The sequence below is a fragment of the Cervus canadensis genome, chromosome X (genome assembly GCF_019320065.1).
Source record: "Cervus canadensis isolate Bull #8, Minnesota chromosome X, ASM1932006v1, whole genome shotgun sequence".
Classification (NCBI taxonomy): Eukaryota; Metazoa; Chordata; class Mammalia; order Artiodactyla; family Cervidae; genus Cervus; species Cervus canadensis.
In genome coordinates this window covers 119471400-119488525 of record NC_057419.1, presented here as the reverse complement: position 1 = coordinate 119488525, position 17126 = coordinate 119471400, and the positions used below count along the sequence as shown (strand labels likewise).

The 17126-nt window shown below is 40.2% G+C and overlaps 1 protein-coding gene across 2 annotated transcripts in view; it reads left to right on the top strand.

Annotated features, from left to right (window-relative positions):
* Positions 1-889: 889 nt before the first annotated feature.
* The window catches only part of OCRL (OCRL inositol polyphosphate-5-phosphatase), a 48952-nt gene continuing 32715 nt past the window's right edge, over positions 890-17126 (top strand). For both annotated transcript variants that reach the window (XM_043458666.1, XM_043458665.1), the window contains exons 1-5: positions 890-1135; positions 1399-1478; positions 5872-5951; positions 8660-8698; positions 16595-16705. In XM_043458666.1, the coding sequence (XP_043314601.1) occupies positions 1097-1135; positions 1399-1478; positions 5872-5951; positions 8660-8698; positions 16595-16705 (349 nt within the window). In that variant the 5' untranslated portion in view covers positions 890-1096. The remainder of the gene's footprint in view (positions 1136-1398; positions 1479-5871; positions 5952-8659; positions 8699-16594; positions 16706-17126) is intronic.

The following is a 17126-nucleotide window of genomic DNA, read 5'->3' as shown; positions in this document are numbered from 1 at the left end:
GAAAACAAAGAATCTAAAGGTAATTCCAAAGACCATATCAATAAGATTTGCCGGCTGATTGGATACGAAGCAATCAGGAGAGAGGAATCTAGCATATGAGGCTTCCCAGGTGCATGCGTGCTAAGTCGCTTCACTAGTGTCCCACTCTCTGAAACCCTATGGACTGTAGCTTGCCAGGCTTCTCTGTCCATCGGGATTCTCCAGAATCCCACTCCAAGAATACTGGAGTGGGTTGCCATGCCCTTCCTTCTCCAGGGGATCTTCTCAACCCAGGGATCAAACCCGCATCTCTTACATCTTCTGCTTTGGCAGGTGGGTTCGTTACCACTAGCGCCGCCTGGCAATGCAGGAGACACAAGCAAGCACATGGCTTTGAAATTTCAAACCTGCATCGCTGTGTGAAATAACCGTGGGCTATTGTCACCCAATGCTTTGCTAACAATGAGTTATATATTAGGCAAGGGATGTGGGCCAGAGATAATATGTTTGGTGTTTGCCTGCTTACAAGTGAGCTTAAAGGGGGGCAGAGAAAGCAAAGGTATGATCTTTGGGGATTTTTTTCGATTTAGGGGATGGAAGGATGGAGTGAGGTGGGGGGACATCTGAGCGGTAGGATAACCAGCACGGTATATTCTGTTAACCATAATAAGGATATTTTGAATGGAGGATGTGGGTCCTAGTGGCCCCAACACCTTTGAGTTACTTCATGGGCATAACTGTATTTTGTTTCTACGGCAACCTTCAAAGTCCCCAAAACAATTCTGGCGTCACAGACAGCCTTGAAAGCTTAGCCCTTGCTGGACGTGCGGGAGACGCCCCCAGTCCGTCGGGTCTCTCCCTGCAGTTCCGCAGGTTGGCCGCAGGGGGCGGAATCTGCGGCGGCCTGGAAAACTGGCGGGGGTGGGAGGCGCCGCTCTCTCTCGGGTCAGGCTCCCGGCTCCCGGCTCTGGGCTCCAGGCTGCGGGCTGCCTGCGCCCAGCACGGAGCCGTTTCTCTAAGGACGCGCAGCCGAGGCTAAGGGGTGTGAGGACGCGGGAGGCAGTATCGTCGGATCAGCCCGCAGTCCGCAGCCCCGCCGAGCCTGGAAGCCGCCGGGATGGAGCCGCCGCTCCCGATTGGAGCCCAGCCCCTTACCGTATCCGCCTGAGAAGGGGGAGGGGAGGCCGCGCAGGGCGGGGGTGGGGGTCCGCGGGACTGCGGATCGCGGCGGAGGGGCGGCTAGGGGGCAATCGGGCCCCGAAGCCGAGCCGAGCCGGGGAAGGGGGCCGGCGCGGGAGGCGCTGTCTCGGACGCTGGGGAGGAAGGGTGGGCAGAGGGGCAGGAACCTCTCGCCACCCCGCACCGCGGGTCCCCTCCAGGGCCGCGCTTGTAGAGAAGACCCTTGACTAGCGCCCGCATACTATCGAGGGTATGGAGATGAAGGGTCCTCTCCGGGAGCCCTGCGTGCTGACCCTAGTCCAGAGGAACGGGCAGTATGAGTAAGTAACCACCTGATACCCACAGAGGAGGGGAGCCTGCCATTACCTCCCAACCCCAAACCGCGACAAGCCACCCACCCTCCACCCACTGAGGCCACGTGGGCAACAGGTTCGGCCGGGTGTGAAGTGCCAGTGCTCTAACCACCCGGCTTTCTCCCCAAGTTTGCTCCTGGCCTGTGGCTCAGGAAAGGGCTCAATGGGCGGGCAAGCAGGAAGCCTGGGTTCTTAGTTCCTGCCCCTGCAAATGACATGGGTTGTGTAATCCTGGGCTAGTCAATAAAGCTTTCTGGGCCTTAGTGTCCTCATCAGTTTAATAAAAACATGAACTGCCTTACCTTATAGCCTTTGGAGTTATAACTGGGAGAATAATAAATACGAAAGTGGTTTACAAAGAAGTAAAAGTGCTGTAGAAATGCTTCATTGTTAACCTTCTCTTAACCTCATTCAACTGGTTCCTCCAGTCTCTCCACCCCTTTATTCCATTTGCTTGAAGGCATATTCATTAATTCAGTCATGATTTTGTGTAGGCCAGTAACTGCTTCCCTTACTGACTTGACTGTTAGAAAAAGTAATGAAATGTGTAGAAATGTAAATGACTTTTGGCCTTTCATCAGGGTGTGTTACCTTCCACTCTGACTTGGACATAGGAGCTCAGTAAAGACTGTTGACTGATTGATCAAAAGATTTTGATAAGCCATCAACCATATCTGCTGATCTCACTTCCTTGCCACTAATGCTTCACCTAAAGTATCTCTGATGACTATCCTATATAGGTAGGTCCCTATCCCTTTATGCCCCAGCCACCGCCCCTGGTTCTTGGCTGGTTTCTTCACATCAGTGAAGAATTGTCAATCACTTAAATCCTGCCATCCCCCAACAATGGATTCTGCTTAAAAACAATTTTTCTCAGTCCCTGCATTTAGATTGTCCAGATTCAATCTTTGTCTGTGCTGTCTAGTTTACAGAGAAGAAATTTCCATTGGCCTAGCCTGCCCTATTCTGAAACTCTTGGTGCCATTCAAACTGGATGTCAGCTGGTTCTATGGAAGTAGCTCTTGCCTAGATTCTGCTTGGTCGATTCTGTTGTTGTGATAAGTTCATTTTATTTTTCCCAGATTTCATCAAACTGGAAGACCAGTTTAATGAAAGTAAATTCAACAGAAAAGTGAGAAAAGTGGAATACCAGTACCACGTCCAAAGGCAAGAATAGAATGGGAAGATGTGAACCTTGGGCAAACCATTAAATTTTTGGTGCCTTGGTTTCCTCTTCTTTAAATTATGAGAATTAAATAAAAATAGCTACATTGTTGAGATGACCACATCCCAGGATCTGGTCCCTTGGTTCTGTAGGTTTGGAACTGTTCACCTGATAAGGGAACAAGTGGATGGCCTTGAGATAAACACCTCTTTCTATCTGGTCTCATGCACTGGAAGCACTTTTAAACTTTCAGTGGTAGCTCTCCTGATTATTTTTATCTTCCCTTCTAGAGAAATCAAATTCTATGTTACAGTTCTGTATAAGTTATGAGTATAGCACAAGTCACACTCAATGGCTAGATGTGTGTCAGGTACTCTTCTAAGCACTTTCATGAATTAGTTCATTTAACTCTCATGTGAGGATTACTGTGAAATTGTAATATTATCATCGTCATCCCCTTTTTCTTGGTGTAGATATGGAGTTTCAGAGAGGTTAAGTCATTTGTTCACAGTCAGGAAGTAACATAGCTGAGATTTAAAGCCATGTAACATCTTAGAATTACATTGTATCTGAGAAGTTTCTTTTGAAATAATTTATTGGAGACACCTAATACTGTCAAACCATCTGTATAATCCTTGTCTCTTGGGTGCCTTCTTTAGTTTTGTAGTTCCTGCTGTTAACCATAGGAGAAAATTACTTGAGAGACTAAAATTACAATTGAAAATGACTTTATTGCACACAAGGAATCAAACACTGACATTCTTTTTTTCAAGGTAAATAGATTATGATGCAACCTGTTGTTTCATCTTTAACCTTCCTTAAACAAATCAGAGTATTTCCTAGGGAAATATTTGTGGACTTGACTTGAATTCCCAGTTTATGTTTTTTTTATTTTTGGGGGGGGGGGTCACATTTCTTTTTTAAATTGATATTTATAACATTATGTTAGTTTCAGGTGTACAATATAATGACTTGATACTTGTATATACTATGAAATGATGACCACCATAAGTCTTATTAACATTCATCACCACACATAGTTAACAATTTTTTTTCTTTTTTTCTATCTTTGTGCCACATGGTATGTGGGATCTTGGTTCCGGGGCTGGGGATTGAACCTGCACCCCCTGTATTGGAGGCACAGAGTCTAAACCACTGAATTGCCAGGGAAGTTCCTTCAACATTTTTATTTCTTTTGATGAGAACTTTTAAGACATATCCTCTTAACAACTTTCAAATATACAGTACACTATTATTAACTATAGTCATCATGCTATACATTACAGCCCCAAGACTTAACTATTTTATAACTGGTAATTTGTACCTGTTGACCCCCTTCACCCATTTCACCCACCCACCCCTATCCTCTGCCTCTAACAACTACCAATCTGTTCTCCGTGTCTTTGAGTTCAGTATTTTTGGTTTTTGTTTTTCTGTTTCACACATGAGATCATATGGTATTTGTCTTTCTCTGTATGACTTCTTCCACTTAGCATAATGCTCTCAAGGTCCATCCGTGTTGTCTGTTTTGTGTTGGTTTTTAACAAGACAATCCAGTTGAAACTTTACTGTTAATGTTCAACATCATTTCTATATTATTTACTTGGGAATTACATTGGTTTGTGTTCATTTTCCTTAAAGCAAGCTCTTTCTCATTGACCGTTGCTTTGTCAGTCTTATCTAGTTTCTGGCCTACATCTGGGTTTATAGGACTCTACTCAACTCATGAACTTTGCAGTTTGAGAAGGACCTGCCCCTAAATTCTTCTTTCTAATCACCTTAAACTATTAATGCCTGAAAGTTAGGCAAGTAGAATCAGAGCAGAAAAACAGCATTAATACTTTTATTTCCCTTAGTTCTATCTAAGCATTTCTTTCCCCCAAGTTACCCCTTTTAAGTTAACACATTTGAAAAAAAAATTCAAAAAGCTAAAATGACAAGCCCCCCAAAAGACAACAAAATAGAAATCAAGCCCTTCTAAAGAATGATTTCTAAGGTCAAATGTTGACCAAGTATGTTTAGAAATTCACCTCTCTTTATAGCTTAATTAAATGTTTATTCAACCAAAGTTATTGATCATCTATTAGGTAAGAGACAAAACTGAATATGATAGGGTCTTTGCTTTCATGGAGTTCAAATCTGAGGGATTCATATATAGTTTTTTGTATGTATGTATATAGTTATATATGTAACTATAATGGAGTGTGTTAAGTGCTATATTTGAGGGACAAGCAAAGGCATGAGCCCACTAGTTCTGCCTGAGGTTACTTGGGAGGAGTTTCACAGAGGAGTTGATAGTTTGAGCTAGGTCTCAGGGAAGAAAAGAATAGTGCTCCTGGCTCAAAGAACCACCTGAAGAGTGATTTTGGGGGAAGTTAGGAGATGTTCAGGATGACCTTTTACCAGTAGGTTGCACCTTGATTCTGGACCACTAAGATTAAGTAGTAAGTGAAAATTAATATTTCAGGAGTACATAGGAATTTGGAAGTCTTGTGTTTCATACTGAGCGGCCAAGTTCAGTCATGCTTACCAGAAATACTAGCATTAAATCATAAACCATGATGAAAACACAGGGATATAAAAGCAATCTGGTTGTGATATCTGCTACCTCATTGGTCACTGGGATTATTTTGACTGATGCAGCTGGCTGGGCACCTCCTCTTACTTCTCCATGAGCCTGTATACTTGAAAAGATAGAATCATTCTTTGATAAAAGCCATGGGAATAAAATCAGAAAGCTAATTGATGAAATTTATAATCCATTTATTCAACAAACGTAAGGGACTGCTACATGCCAGGTGTTGTACTAGGTGCTAGAAATACTGTGGTGAAAAGACAGCCATAGTCCCTTCCCTCATGGTCTTCACACCTAACTGTTAGTTCTTCACCCTGGTATACGTAATCTGAAGGTGTGTGCACTATAACTCATGCTCTTAAAATTGTAAACTGTTTTTAGGATGTAGACTGTGTTCTCCATGGCACTGAACTGTGGGTATTCAGGTACTGATCATCATTAATATCCTTTTAGACCTAAAGCAATTTCTACCATGATTCTCAGATCCAGGGAACAAGATCCAACAAGTCTAATAAATACAGACTGGATTTGTATAACAATACAGCAATGTATTTTGTTGTTAATTTTTTTTTTTTTAGTTTTTCAGTATCTATTCATTGATGCATTCTTCTGTTTCCTAGGCTAATAATCCAGTTGCACAAGAAGGAACAGCGTGTTCAAGATATCATTCCTATAAATAGCCACTTTAGATGTGTTCAAGGTACTAGCTTTAATTGCTTAGTTAGTTTTATAATGTTTTTTCCTTTGGTCGTTATCTCATTGTATAACATCATACATATTTAGATTTGTCACTGCACATAAAATGAAATGCATTACCCTCTGTAAATAATCTACCATTGAGAAGATGATAAATTCTTTGTCTAAGAGTACTGAAGGATATTGAAATATATATATTCTCACCTGCCACCCTGGCTGGGGTTAGAGATAGATGTGGTCTGTTATCTATGTAGGTAGTCTTTTATGCTGATGAACCTATATGTAGATTTTAATCACATTCTTGGGCTTAACTGATAAACTGCTCATTGTAAACTATCAAGGTCACTTCAATTCACATACATTCAGCACTTTCTCCCCACACTATTTGAAATTAAAACATTTGGAAACACGCCTTGCCAGATTGTAGTACCTTACACTTAATTGTGCTGATTCTCAAACCTTGACATTGGTGAATCATAAGAAAATCAACTCTGGGGAGGAAATATTTGGCTTCCTGCCTTCAAATTTGGGGAAAGAGAACAGAAAATCTGTTGTTTCATCTGCTACAATGAGACTCAAAAATTGGGAGGTTTGTGTAGGAGGTGTTGCTTCTGTCATTTCACATTGCCCTAGAAAGGAAATTGATTATTAGAGAATAAATGCATTATGTTTCCGGTGGCTCCATTGGCTTATCAGACAGGCATTCTGTGTCAGCTACAGCTTCTTGGAAAACTTGAATCCTGACTTGCATAAATTCTTTCTTAAACTACATGCAACTTTTTTGATCACAAAAGTAATGTATGTACTGTAAAAAGTTGGGAAAGAACAGAAAATTATAAAGGAAATAAGTAAATTCACGTCCTTCAGAGATAAATACCTAACATTTTCCTTTTTTCTACACATGTAACTTTTAGGGTGGGTGGAGCTCATATATATATGTGTTTTTTGTCCGTTCCATTTGCTATCATGTTTTGGGTGCTTTTACATGCTATTAATAGTTGTATACTATTCAATTTTATGAGTAAGCTCTACTGTAGTTATTCCCTGTGTTTGACATTTGAGTTGTTTTTTGTTAGTATAAATAATGAATCTTCCTGCATGTCTCTTACTTCCTTAGGATTTATTCCTATAAGTAGAAATACTAAGTGGGCATGACTTTTTAAGAGAGCATGTATTAAGAATTAAAAATACCCACTGTGAATAGAATCCATATTGTGTAGTAGAATGAATTCTTTTATTTAGAAGCCCTGTGTAAGAGAGACATTGAAGGAGGCACCTGCGTGCCAAAATAAGTTACTGTGGTCACCTCACTTCTGATAGCATAGTGCTTTTTGTTACATACTTAGCCCTTTAAGGAGGAGAAAAGCCAAAGACAATGATGTTAGTATCCTATTAACTCTATACCTTCTTTGTGCTACTTCTAGAATTTCTTTTACCTTGTTTCTCTTGGTATCGTCTTTAATAAGAAATAGATGGCAGATTGCTAGGTTGGAATCTAGGAAAATTTGTGTGCATGCACACGGTAATCCTCATGACAAAAGGAACAGATACCTCCTTGAGTTTTCACATCCTTTCTGTTTCCCAACCTGTACATCTATTTTGAAAAATCTATGAGTACTTGGGTTTTAAAGAATTAAAGTTACCAAAGAGCAGTTGTGAACTAATACCTCTGTCTTGAAGCACTGTTGTCCCTTGCTTCATTCATCATGCTAGTAAAAGTATTGAGACTATTCTCTATTATTAGACAACTTGGGGCATTATCCGTTCTTCTGTTGCACCTGAATAATGGAGCCAAATTACAGTCCAGGCAAGTGAGGGAGCTAGTAAAGACTGAGACTACTCCTGGCCAAGGTGGATCCAGACTCATCACAAGGAGTCAGTGCCTTTGTGCTCAGTTGCTCTTTACAACCCCAGACTGCAACCTGCCGGGCTTTGTCCATGGAATTTTCCAGGCAGGAATACTGTAGTGGGTTGCCATTTCCTCCTCCAGGAAAGAGTCAGTACCCAGAGGGAGTACCCAGAGTTTAACCAGCCAGGAGGGTCTGACAGGTGCCAATGGCCAAATCCAAGAGGAAGTGATGAGTTGGATCTAGACACTAGAGGTAAGAGAGGAAGTCTAGATGAGCCATGGAGAGAAAATAGAACTTTGAACTTGACCCGTTTTATACTTGTTGGGTGTGCCTTGGTAGTTAATGGTAGCCTGAAGATAACTTCAAGTATTCTCTGCTCCTGTATGGGGCAGGGGTGGTGGTAATGAGGTCATTGGAAAATTTTCAGAGACTAGATTTGAGTTAAAGTAATTTACCTCTAGGCTTTTGGGGTCACTTTCTTGGCTTTTTATAAGAATTATCTAAATGATACAGTTAGATTATATTAAGTTAGTATGTTATAGTTGAGGGGAATTAAACTCACCTTCACTTGAATTAACATGTTATATTCCCTACTATTGTCATTGCTTGATTTGCTTTGAGGAATTCCATGTGATTACTTGTTCAATGCATTTTTGTTTTAGTTGAATTGCTTATAATCTTTAGGACACAGTGCTATTAAAATCCCCTTTTAAAAGTGCTAAACAAAAAAGCAAAGGATTTTTTTTAATGTGTTCTAAAACCTAGGAGTGGTGATTGAAAGAAGTAGTTAGGTGTATACTTCTTTGGGTTATAATGAATGGTTTTCTCTTCCCTGATCCTATTCTTTCTTCTTTTCCTTTAGAAGCGGAAGAAACTCTTTTAATTGACATAGCTTCAAACAGTAAGTATCTTTCTGAATGGAGTTGATTTTCATTCAACAAATATGTACCTGAAGATCCACTGTATGTAAGACACCTTTTTTGCACAACTTTTATCTTACCATTTTATCCTGTATTCTCTATTTTCATAAGGCAGCCATACATGTTAGTATTGCCTCCCCAAAACACTTAGCCTAAGCTTAAGAAAAAGCAGGTGGCTGGCAAGAGTCTTTAAAAAGTTGAAAACGTGATCTGCTTTTCTGATGCTGAACTTCTTTGAGATACCAGTTTTTTGTTGCTATCAGTTAAGTCATTCCTGTGGAGTAGGAAATTGTAGGAAGGGCCGTAAAGTGTTTAAGGCACAAAAGGTTTGTTTATGAGGTTTTTTTTAACTGTTGTTACATTTTAAGCTTTTTTCCCCTACCTACTTTTGATTTTTACATGTTAAATCATAATGTTTTCCTTAATTTATTATATTATTTTGGAGGCTACAGAGTCCCTTTTGTACCAGGGATACCTTTTGTTTTTTTCTTAAAATAGTTTTGGTCTTTTATTTAAGACTGTCTTCTCAAGGCGTTTCTTTATCAGAGAGAACACAGTCTTCCTTCTCACTGTTTCCGTTCTTGCATTTTTTATCTGCTTGAAACAAATCATCTTCGACTGTCTGTGCAAGCTGTTCTCCATTTATCATCTAAAATTGTGCTTTGTTAACATGGGGAGGAAAAAATGGGCACTTGAATGCTACTGTATCTACTCTGTGGTTGCCGTGGGAAAGAGTATGTGACGACATGAATCCAAATCAAATGGGGTGCTTTACCTCTTGGTTGAGTCCTTGGATGCCTGGGACTTGGCCCTTAGCTTGGGGCTATCAGTTCATACATAATTTTGCTTAGACATAGTCTCCCCGTCCTTGGCACTATTGTTTTGTATTACACAGTTTAGGTACTTCTTCTGATTTGGATTTTATTATTCTTTCCTTTGGTCCTAAATTTTGGAACTCTTAAGGGCTGATCCTAAAAGGCTAAGCACCTCCAACTTCTAGCTTCTACTGCAGATATCCAGGATAGCAAGTAACCTAATATCTATGTCTTACTGTACTTAAAAAGGAGAAGGCAAGAGCAATACTAATAAAGCAAAATGTGAGCAAAGTTTGTTCAGCAGTGACTCACATTGCTGCTGAAATCTGCTGAAATTAGATACCTAAATGTCCTGTTCTTAGTATGGAAATAGGTATTTCCATAGCTTAAAAGTTAAACTGAGCTGTGCCTTTTCTCTTACAAACACCTAATTTATGACATTCGTTTAGTTGGCCTCTCCTACATGGAAATTAACCATGTGTTGCTGTGTCCAGAGTTCAAGTTACTAGATTACATGGGAAGGAGTTAAGTAACCACTTGAATAAAATCCTTCATTTCTGCCTATTTATTAATATTTGTACTGAAACTAGATTTTGTCTTGATCCTTAGGCTTCACATATAAACCTTTAGAGCACACAATATGTTGCTGGAGGAGACCTTGGGTTTGTTAAGCAAGCCTGATTTTACTGAAACTTTGTGTTTTCCCATGTCTGGATGTTGGTATTAAACATTTTAAAATATTTTTTCTGATTATAGAGATAATACATCCTTCATTATGTACAATTTGTAAAGTTCGGGAAAGTTTAAAGTATCAAATTAAAATTACACTCCTGTGACCTAGAGTTCACCACTGTAATTAACATTTTTATGTATCTCTTTCCAGTCTTTTATTTATATTTTTACATAATTGGAATCCTCGTATATAGTTTTTATCCTGCATTTTCATTTAACAGGTATTGTGACCTTTCCCATATCATTTAAAAGTTTAAAAACATGATTTTTAATGGCTAACATTTCACCATAGATATGCATCAAATTTTGCTAATTTAACTCCTTTGTAAAATTAAGTCACTGTCAAGGAACATGGGATATCTCTTTCTACTTACCGAGGTTCTCTATATCTCTCAGTAATATATTGTGGTTTCTTCATAGATAGCAAATATTTGTAGATTAAGTATTTTTTGATGGATTTTTTTGCTGCTATTGTCAGTGGAACTTTTTTCTTGGAAGCTTTTTTCTTTTCTATTTCTTACTACTAGTATACAGAGCAGCTGTTGACTTTTCGATATTTATCTTTTATCCAGCCACTTTACAGAATTTTATTTTGGGGGAGCCTTTTATTTTCTTTTTTGGTTTTGATAGTCCTAGTCATCTGCAAATAATAGTTTTGTGTCTTTCTAGTAGCTAAACCTATTAGTTTTGATTCCTGTCTCATTACACCAACAAGAATCTGGAGGTCATTGCTAAATGATGATGATGATGATGATGATGACATTTTATGTTTAGCTCCTGATTTCAGTGAGAATGCCTCAAGTGGTGCTTCACTGTTGAGGACATTATTGCTTATTGATTTGATAGTTTTATTTAAAAAAATGTTAAGAAACTGCATATATTTCAAGTTTGTATGAGTTTATTTAATTTTTTGACCGTGGCATATGGGCATGTGGGATCCTAGATCCCTGACCAGGGATTGAACCCACGCTCCCTGCAGTGGAAACATGGAGTCTCAACAACTGGACCACCAGGGAAGTCCTTTGTGTTTTTAAAATGATGAATATATATTAAATTTTATCAAATGTCTTTTTAGTATGTATAGAGATGATTATATTATTCTTCCTTATTTGACCTATTGATGGACAGTATGATACTAATTCCCTAATATTGAGCCCTCTTTTATTCATTCTTCAACAAATATTTGTAGAGTGCCTTCTATTTGCCAGGCACTATTCTAAGTGCTGCGCAATCAGTAGAAAACAACATAGATAAGGTTGCTGCTCCTGCTTTGGTTCTTGCTTCTGTGCTATTTGGTACTAGTGTCACACTGATGGCTATAATCAGTTAATCCTTTCCATAAGCTTATAAACACCTCTTATGTGCCAGGCACTATGCTCTAGGGATACAGGGAAAAGCAGCATAGGCATGGTACTTCATGAAACTTAGTGCAAGAAACAGCTTTTAAACTGATAATGTATGGTTACATAGTTGCAGGGGTTTTTTGTTGCTGTTGTTGGCTTCATCACCCACAGCTTGTGGGACCTTAGTTCCCCAACTCCGGATTGAACCCAGGCCCTCTGCAGCAGAACCCTGGAGTCCTAACTGCTGGACCACTAGGGAAGTCCTCATAGTTGCAGTTTTGATAAATACTAGCAGGGAGAAATACAGAGAGTTGATAAGACTAAATTAGTCAAGATCCTCAGGGAAGGCCTCTTTGAAGAAGTGACTTTTAAATTGAGACCAGAGGGGATAAGTAAGAGGTGAAAATGGAGAAGAGAAGATTCCAGGTAAAAGGAACCTCATGGGTAAAGGCCCCAAATTGGGAAGTAGCTTGATACTTTCTTTGAAATGAAAGAATGCCAGGATGCCCGAAATAAGTCTCAGGCACTAAGGTAGGCCAGGCTAGGACCAGATCCAGTAGAATCTTGTAAGCCATGATGAGGAATCTGGATTTTTAGAGTTTAAAAATTGAAAGAATATGAAAGATTTTATGCCCGTGTTGGGTTGCCAGGAGGCTCTTTCAATGGTTTAAACTAGAGTGCTAGAGAGTATGGTGGCAGTAAGAATGGAGAGAAGTGGACAGATACGATAAATGTTTTTGAAGAGTAAATTGACAGGGGTTGGTGTGAGGGTAGTGGGTAAGCTGAAGAGGAGTTGTCAAGGATGAATCCTAGATTTCTGGCATGAATGTGGTTGGGGGTACCATTTGCAGAAATAAGAACATTGCAAGAGGAATGAGTTTTCCTGGGGTTTTAGCTATGTTTACTTTGAAATTTCTTTGAGACATTTGAGTGTAGATGATAAGTTGGCCATTGAATGTATGCATCTGAAGCTCAGAAGTAAGCTCAGGGTCACTCGCACAAAGAGGGTATTTGAACCCATAAGAGATTAGGTGATTGCATTGTAAAGCTGTGCTGTCAGTTATAGTAGCCACTAGTCATATGTGCCTGTTTAAATTAATTAGAACAAAATGAGAAAATCAGATCCTCGGTTGCACTAGTCACATTTCAAGTACTCATTAGCCACATGGGGTCATTCTTTACCGTATTGCACAGTGTAGTTATACAACATGTCCATCATCACAGAAAGTCCTATTAGACAGTGCTGATACAGAGTGAGGAAAAAGGTTTAGGATTGAACTCACTCTATTTTTTAAAGTTTGGGTAGAGGAGAAGATACTTTAAAGGGCACTAAAAATTTCCCTTTGACCAAAGAGGGAGAGAAACTAGATGAGTATGGTGTCATAGAAGCCTTTTAAAGAGACTATTTCAAGGAGGGATCAACTGTTGATTTCTGCTGATAGATCTGATAATATGACTGAAGAATATCCGTTGAATTTAGCAATATGGAGATTATTGGTGACCTTAACAAAGCAATTTCAGAGGAGTAGTGGGAGCCAAAGTCACACTGGAGTGGATTAAAGAGAGAAATGGAAGGTGAGCAAGTAGTAACTTAACTATGTGTCTTTCAAAGCTTGACTGCAGAGGGGACTACAGAGATGAACTGGAGTTGGAGGGGGATATGGGGTCCAAGAAGGTTTTTTTGTTTTAAACGAGGAGAATTTAGAACACAATTTATTTAAATGCTGATAAGAAGGACACTATGTGAGGGAGAGGTTGAAGATACTGAGAGGCAGTGTCTAGGGAATGATTGCAAGGGTAAGATTCCTGAGAGAACCCAAGGGGTTGTAATTCCTCTGATCTTCTTCCTTGTACCAGAAGGGAAAGGAGAATATGAATAGAGATACAGGTAAGGTTTATATGATGGCTTCCATTTCCTTTGAAGTATGAGGTTAAGCAGTCTGCTTGGAAGAAAAGAGCTTGAGAAGAGTGGGATTCAAAGACAGATGATAAATGTGAAGTTGTGAATTGTTTTTCCAGATAGTAGTGGGAGACAAGTTGACTATGGAAACTTAGACTGATTCCTATCTACAGGGCCCTGTTGAGGTTAGCAGTCAATTTATAATGGGGTGTGTGTGTGCTTGTGTATCTGGTTTTACTCCCTCAGATGTAAGTACAGAGAACGCAGTTAGTTGGATTTCTGAGTGTTGAGAGTTAGCCAGATAGGCATAGCCAGAACAGAGTAAGTGATAAGGCATTTCTGGGTTTTTGCAACAGAGTGAAATGATGGCTTCTGTTTGACAAAAAGGAAAGTGAAGGGCTTCCTGGTGGCTCAGTAGTAAAGAATCTGCCTGCCAATACAGGAGCTGCAGGAGACACGAGTTCAGTCCTAGGGTCGAGGAAAATCCCCTGGAAGAGGAAATGGCAACCTACTCCAGTATTCTTGCTGGGAAAATTCCTTAAGCACAGTTGCAGGGTTAATGCCCTCACAAAAATAGGTGGGAGAGGGTAGTGAAAGCAAGAGAGAGAGTGAATGAATTCTGAGAAAGTGAAGGGATCAGTGTGCCCGAGGTTCCTCTAAGAGCAGGTAAGCGGCAAGGAGTTCAGAGTGGGTATTTGAATTAAAGATTTATGAGGTGATGGTGTTTCTGTGACAAAAGGTCCGGGGTGTAACTAAGGTAGTCCCAGTAAGACTGAGGGAGTAGGGTGGCTGAGGTGGAGGGGCGAGGTCATTGGATGAGGAAGTTGAAGGTGTTGACCGAGTTTTCGGTGCTAATTTTAAAGGGATGCAAAATTAAAGCAAAAGTATGAGTGGAGAGGAAGTCTTATAAATCAGGCTTGGATTCAGAAGTTTCTGGGAGGTTGGTACGTGGTCTCATGGAGGAGGGAAGGGAAGGCACTGGCATAGTCCAGTGGGTGAGCCTCAAAGGAGAAGGGATTTTTCCTGAGGGAGGAGGAGAGGGAATGGACTGGAGACGGCATTAGGACAAATAAGGACACCAGTCTTAAATTACATAGTGTGTGAGAGACTATAAATAGCCTCTACTTCGGAGGGCCACAGGGGGAGCTACTCTCAGGGGCCAGCCAGTTTGCAGGTGACTCTGGTTTTCTGGATGCACTAGATCACCTGGGGGAGTGTTTTTAGAAATTGCCAGTGTCTGGGCTTCACCCCCAGAAATTCAGTTTTCTTGGCCTGGGGTGGGGCCCAAGTGTCAGTATTTCCTGAAAGTGCCTCTGGTAATTCTGATGCTCCCTGAGTTGAGAACTATTGAAAGATTCAGGGAGTATTCAGAGAAGTTGAGGAAAGAGGAGTGTTAGCTGATCTCAGAGGCCAGAAGGTCTGGCAGGGAAGAGAGTAGACGGTTGGGTGGAGGGGGTAATTTGTTCTCTTTCCCATGCAACATGGTGAGAGAGCATCTAGTGTTTTTTGTTTTGTAAGCAGTTTCTGGAATCTTCTGTTAAATGGGTCAGTTAATTTTTTTATACTTGCTAAAATGTATCTTTCAAGATCCTGGGACAGAGAGAACACATGTTCCTGTTCTAAGTTTCTATCTGATACAAGCTGCTCTTTTTAAGATTTTTTTTTCTACTTTTAATATAAATTATCAGAGAAAGAGAGGACTATTTGTGTCCTGAAGGAGGTTTTCTCTGTATCTTGAAGGCAGTTCTAACTGACAGTCCTTATTCATGCCCTTCTTTTTCTCCTTACAGTGGCAGCCTCATTAATTTTCTTATTGCTGGTCCTCTTGCATGCTTTTTTTTCCCCCATTTTTATCCTCTATGTTTATCTCTTTCTTCTGATCACTAAATCTGTATAGATAGAAACATAAAGAAATGCAAAGAAAGAGAGAGTCAAAGGTTCAGAAGTGGATTTTTGCCATAAGAAACTACAATTTTCATTTCATTTTCTCATCTCTTTGTTATTTACAAGTGTGAAAGAGTCCAGTTCTATAGTCATTAAATGCCTTCTGTCTGTGAAGTTTGATGTCATTATTATCAATAAAGTAATTGATGAGCCCAGTTTGGCTGGGGCTTTCCTGGTCTTAGCTTTAGAAGTCTTGAGTCCTAAGAAGCCCCTCTGTCCCAGACAGCCCCGGGAGACCATTGAGAGTGTTGTGTTGGGTAACCCTTATGTGCAGCCTGTCTCTCGCCCTCAAAGAGCTTATAGTTTCCAGGGCTATGAGAAAGCAGTATGTGTAATAAATCAGTTAAAATAAGAATATAAACAAGGACATGGGTTTCCTGGATCACCATAGCCAGACAGTTGATACAGATGGTAAATGTAAGGCTTTAGAAAAGGGGAGACAGTATGTTATGTACATAAGAAACTGAAGTATCCCAGGTAACTTTGCTTCTAATTACACTGTTTTCTAATTGGCTATATTTGAACCAGACCACTCATGGACATGGGTCATTATATTATTTTTGTGAGTTTTTTTCAAGACATAGATTTTTTTACTGGAGATAAATGAGGTACGGATGCTTCTTTTCAGAATAATTCAAGCCAATCCCATTATGCTTTTCTTTTTTACTTAGCTTATAAATTCAGTTGCCTGAGTACAGTCTGTACCTAAGGAACAAACCATCCTATTTCCGTTTTTTCCTTCACACTTCAGAGATTCGTATTATGTGATTTGGATTTGAAGTGGTAGGAATTTCCAGCTAGGAGGTGTGAGGGGGGTGGTTGGGGAATTGATCTTTTGCTAGAATTTGAAGGTTCCTACAGTGGCATATGAGCAACATATCAGAATGTAGGAAACTATGATTTTATTATGCATCATGTCACTATATTGGGCTGCTCATTTACACAGTTCATTAGCCTACATTAAATTTTTCTCCGCATCACCCCCAATACCACCGCCACCATGAATCCCTTAATCTTATAGGTATGCTTCATACATTAGAGGTCTGGAATGTTTGTGATCTGGACCTTCTTCTATTAAATTGGTAAGTTGAAAATATGATCGCAAGAAAACATTATATGTATATGGATTTCTGTTCTTTTTAGGTGGCTGCAAAATTCGGATTCAAGGGGACTGGACCAGAGAGCGACGCTTTGAAATCCCTGATGAGGATCACTGTGTGAAGTTCGTCTCAGAGGTCCTTGCTGCTCAGGAAGGTAACTTAGGCCTCAGCAGTTTTCTTTCTGTTTGTATGGGACATGCATACAGAGACAGGTGGCCGTTAGCAGAGTACCTGGCCCATGGAGCCTTGATAGGTGATTTTTTTTGTTGTTCAGGAATGACCCTAGGGATAGGTTAGGGTAAGTCTATTCAGCTTTAAGGACCCTGAGTCAGTTTCTAGAATCTTCAGTTTCTTGCCATGGCCAGCATACTGCAGACAGTAATCCTCCTCCAGCCCCAGATGGTCCCAGAGCTGCTCTCATTTTTTTAGTCTCTTCCTTTGTGTTCAGGAATGGTGCTAAGTGAATGGCCTTTGGTGGTGGTGGTGGTTTAGTTGCTAAGTTGTGTCCGACCCTTGCAACCCCATGGACTGTAGCCTGCCAGGCTCCTCTTTTGGTTATGGTAAGTTCCATTCAA